The sequence below is a fragment of the Cynara cardunculus genome, unplaced genomic scaffold (assembly GCF_001531365.2).
Source record: "Cynara cardunculus var. scolymus isolate 2C unplaced genomic scaffold, CcrdV1 Un_Scaffold_1623, whole genome shotgun sequence".
Taxonomy (NCBI): domain Eukaryota; kingdom Viridiplantae; phylum Streptophyta; class Magnoliopsida; order Asterales; family Asteraceae; genus Cynara; species Cynara cardunculus.
Genome location: NW_020200818.1, coordinates 41,733 through 46,587, shown reverse-complemented (window position 1 = coordinate 46,587; position 4,855 = coordinate 41,733). Strand labels below are relative to the sequence as shown.

The 4,855-nt window shown below is 40.9% G+C and overlaps 1 protein-coding gene across 1 annotated transcript in view; it reads right to left on the bottom strand.

The window, feature by feature from the left end:
• Positions 1-3,719: 3,719 nt before the first annotated feature.
• Positions 3,720-4,855, bottom strand: part of LOC112502591 (DNA-directed RNA polymerase V subunit 1) — a 16,782-nt gene continuing 15,646 nt past the window's right edge. Inside the window, exon 18 of the mRNA XM_025106541.1 lies at positions 3,720-4,706. Within this exon, the coding sequence (XP_024962309.1) occupies positions 3,720-4,706 (987 nt within the window). The remainder of the gene's footprint in view (positions 4,707-4,855) is intronic.

Below are 4,855 nucleotides of genomic sequence, written 5' to 3'. Positions count from 1 at the left end.
TTGCTTCCTCACTCGATGATACTCTTCTACTGGAATCTTGTCGTCAAACGTTTGATTCAGATAATATCGGTTAGTCGGTGATTATCCGGACCCGGACCAATCACCATTTACCCACCCGACCCATATCCGAGATATTCAAGATAGGGTTGTTAACAAGTGAATCGAGCCGGTATGGTTCGAGAAAATAATATTAAGGGGGAGTTTTGGGTTGCTTAATTAAAGTATTTATTAATTTATTTCGGTGTAGTATCAGCAGTAAAGAGCTTTTTAGTGTTTTATTTATATCGATTTGACATCTGTAATAAGAAATTTCTGATAAATTATGGGTTGTCCGATGGTGGCTTTATGGGTTGTATAGCTTATATGGCTTATTCGCTCAGACATAAATAACCGTTCGCGTGTGGCTTATTCTGTCAGCCGAGAACTTAATTGCTCGGCTTGAAACATTCACTCCTAGTTCTCCAATGATCACCTAGCCTCATTCTCTGATCGGCCAGACCCGTTCTCCAGTTGTATCTTGGTTCTCTGTCGAAAAGACCAACCGTCTTCTAGCCTCATTCTCTGGTTGGTCAAGCTCATTCTCCAGCAGTATTTGGTCGGTCAGGCTTGTTCTCCGTCGAGAACATTCGTTGTCCTGTTCACTTTTCGTTGTCTCCCCCCCCCCCTTTACTTGCTTCAAGTCATATATTTGGAGATGAAATGGTTTGGAATTGGTTTTTAATAAACTTTTAAACTGGTATGTTTTATCATTCAAGTCATTCATTTCGTATCTTTATAAGACAAAAATATACATCAGGGTTAAATAGTCATTTATGATATTCAAACTGTCTATTCAGCACAACAATCGAACAACAATTTATCTGTTGTCATACAAACAACTTTTATGAATGCAGGTCTTAATGGAAAACTAACCGAACAACCCCTTAATCTCTTCTAATTTATTTAATACAACTTATCAGTTTTGGAAACCAAATTATTTTTTTACTATTTTCTTTGACCCTAAAAAAACCTATCTAGTTCATTCTATTCATCTCGTTTGCAATATTTCTCCTCATCTCCTATCTTCTGCACGATTCTCTCATCAATCCTAAACACCCCCTTAAGCTCGAGCTCCAATTTTGTTTCAAAATTGTGCTTGAGCTCGAACTCAATTACATTGTACACATTCGTACTCGTTTTTTAAGTTACATATATGACTTGAAAAGTTCATGTGTTTATAAGCTTGAACTCGAGATCAATTAAACTCATTTATTGGTTTGAGGCGGACGAGCTCATTTAACAACTTGAGGTCGAGTTTGATTAGCTCCTGTAACAATTCAAGCTCAAAACTTATTTATATATAAATTGGGGTTTTAAAAATATGATTTTAATAACTTATATTCTTACAATATCATGAAATAATAAAAATAGGTCATTTCATAGTCTATAAGTAACAACATGCTTTTTGAAGTCTAGCGTAAAGAAAATTAGGAAGAAATATAATGTCGGGAAATAAAGTACAATCTTTTTTTGAAAGACAATAGCATTAAGAAAAACAAAGAAGCATACACTGCATCAAATAAATCTATGAGGAGAAGATTTTCGATTAAAAAAAACAAACCAAAACAAGATCATAAAAAACGAAAACACCACCCAAAAAAAAAAGACAAAGCCAAGAAGGGCTCATGGAAGTGGTTTAGGAGAGGACTTTAGAATCGGATGCACTCACCCAGCGAGAAAGGCCCTGACCTTGCCAACCAAGTCAAAATAAAAAAGAAGAGAACTTCGTATTTTGGTAACTCTCTAGAATTAAACCACATGCTCCACCGCTTGTGCAGGCCCCCATCAAAATCAATAGCATTTCGTCGGAATACATCCTGTCTTTTCACCTTAGTAGTCCTATGCATAGTCAGTAACCTTTACCACAAGTGGCTTGCCATAGAGGCTAGGGTTGTCTGCCTAGCTCGACTGAAAGGAGAGGAGGCGCCTAAATGAAAAAACGTGTGTGCCGATTTAGCTTTCCCGTCATAACACTTCTCCTTCCGACTTTCCAGCACTAGGTAGGTGTCAGACTTTATACATCGTGATTGAACCCAAACTCAAAGGAGGACCACAAGCTCGAGGGATTAAACAAAGGCCCAGTAATGAAAAACAGTTTGATTAGAACAAGTTGGTTTGAAGGAGAATTAAACCATGTTGTCTGCAAAATTGATTGATTCTTATAACTCATTTAAGATCATTTAACTAAGGGTTTGTTTGGTTTGCAGGGTATTTTTGAGGGATTTGGATTTCATGGAGGGGTTTGGATTTGGAGGGATTTGAAATAATTGGTATGTTTGGTCCGTAGGATTTGGAATGAAATTGAATTCTATTATTTATAAATGGATTATTATAAAAAAAATGTTTTTAACATTTTTTAAAACCTTATTTCATACAATCCTACGAAATCCCATGAAATCCCGAGCACCCTCTATTCAAAATCATATGTTTGTAGGATTTCAAATCCGGAATATCCAACAAACCAAACATGAGATTAGAATGGATTAAATATCCAAATCCCCTCAATTCCATAAAATTTTCGCAAACCAAACGGGACCTAAATGATTTGAGATTCTCCACATGACACAAGAAAGGGTCGCATTGAGAATCGGGGGCTACAAACGGCTCTTACCACGATAAACGTTTATCGGGTAAATTAATGCATACAATGTCTTTTTGGTGAACTAAAATCTTACCCGGTAAGTAAATAATAGTATTAAATTTTAAAGTCTACTTCGTTTTACAAATCTTTAGACAATAAAGATACTTAAATATGTGAAAGATAACGTTTCGAAGTGATCAAAAGTCATATAACTACCACATATGGGTTCGATCCTCCAAACCATGTGGCACAAAGAACAAGGAGGGAAAGGATTGAATTGACAGAATTTCCCATCATACAAAAAAGAATGAACAGAGGTTTGTTTACCAAATACTCATCTGACAAGTGCTTACTGATAAAATTTAACACTATTATTTACTGACAGGGTAAAATTTTAGTCCACCAAAACGACATCGCATGTAATAGTTTACACGGTAAGCGCTTACCGTGGTAAGAGTCGTCGCTCTCATTTACCGGGTAAAACTTTTGGTCTTTGTCTCGCTTTTACCGGGTAAGATTCTTGGTCCGTACCATATTCATCCGGTGAGGTAATTTGACTTGATAAGCACTTACCCATGGCAAACGGCCCCTAACAAATTGTGTTTAAGGGATCTAATGCAAATTTCAACAAACCCCAAGGATCAAATATGTAATTCACTCTTGCATTAATGATAACTCCCACAAAGATCCAACCAAGGATTAAAATCAACTTATAAAGTATACATCAACTAACCCAGATTCTTTCACGTTACTAGTCTGGACCATGACTGGTTAGGGAAGAACATGTTCAAGGGTATGGGAGGTTAAACCAGGAGTCCGAGACCGACCCGTTAACCGTTTTTACCAATCTATAAACGCGATCGTTATAAATGATCATATAAAGGGTAAACATCAAAATGCAGAAAGTATATTAAAAAGTTGATTAAGAACACACCCATCTCCATCTGCATAGCGTACAAATTACAAATGCAATCATTAATCATCCAATTCATTCCTTTCTACTACTGCTGTGCACTGGAGATAACAAAATGATCACCCTACAAGTACAAACTATTCTTCTATCACATACCTGCCTGCATCTCCACTTCCCAAATGAACTCTAAGATCCCCATCCCGATTTCGTCTTGCTGCTAGATCCCGCCTGATTCCACCCCGAGGCAGAACCTGCCCCACCCTCTTCCGCTCCCGCCTGATTCCATCCTGAAGCAGCAGGTGCCCCACCCTCCTTTGGTGCCATTGTGCCGCTAGATCCTGCCTGATTCCAACCCGAACCAGCCGCCGCCCCACCCTCCTTTGGTGCCACCGCGTCGCTAGATCCCACCTGATTCCATCCGGAACCAGCTGCCGCCCCACCCTCCTTTGGTGCCACCATGCTGCTAGATCCCGCCTGATTCCATCCTGAACCAGCCGCCGCCCCACCCTCCTTTGGTGCCACCGTGCCGCTAGATCCCGCCTGGTTCCATCCCGAACCAGCAGCTGCCCCGCCCTCCTTTGGTGCCGCCGTGCCGCTAGATCCCGACTGATTCCATCCCGAACCAGCAGCTGCCCCGCCCTCCTTTGGTGCCACCGTGCCGCTAGATCCCGACTGATTCCATCCCGAAGCACCAGTTGCCACCCCACCCTCTGGTACAGCTGTGCTCGAATCCTTGTTCCACCCTGATACAGGTGTTCCAGCCTCCTTGTTCCACCCAGACACAGGTGGCGTTCCAGCCTCATCTGCCGCCACGTTGGACTCACGGTTCCACCCCGATTGAGAACGAGGGGTCCCAGCTTCATCTGCCGACTCACGATTCCATCCTGACCGAGCCCGAGGGGTACCGGCTTCATCACTGGAGTCACGTTTCCACCCCGACTGAGAACGAGGGGTCCCAGCATCTTCTGGACCACCCGAGCCACGCTCTCTATTACCAGCAGGACGAGGCTGAGGCTTCTTGAAATATTTGGGCATGAACTCATCCACTTTGTCGGGATATTTTCCCCTCACAAAGTTCTCCAGACATTTTCGGTACGAAAAATCTTCTTTGCGCCCATCTGTCGACACAACGTAAAAACACCGACTTTCTTGGAACTTCATATGCTTAGTCACCTACAATGTAAACAGCTAAATATATGATCACAGCCAAAATTCATATAAATTGGGAATCCAATGCAATTGATACATCAAAGATACACCAAAACGTAACCAGTATATCCTATTCAAAGGTTGGAGGGTTTTTCCTTTTTTTTTTGGTTTAA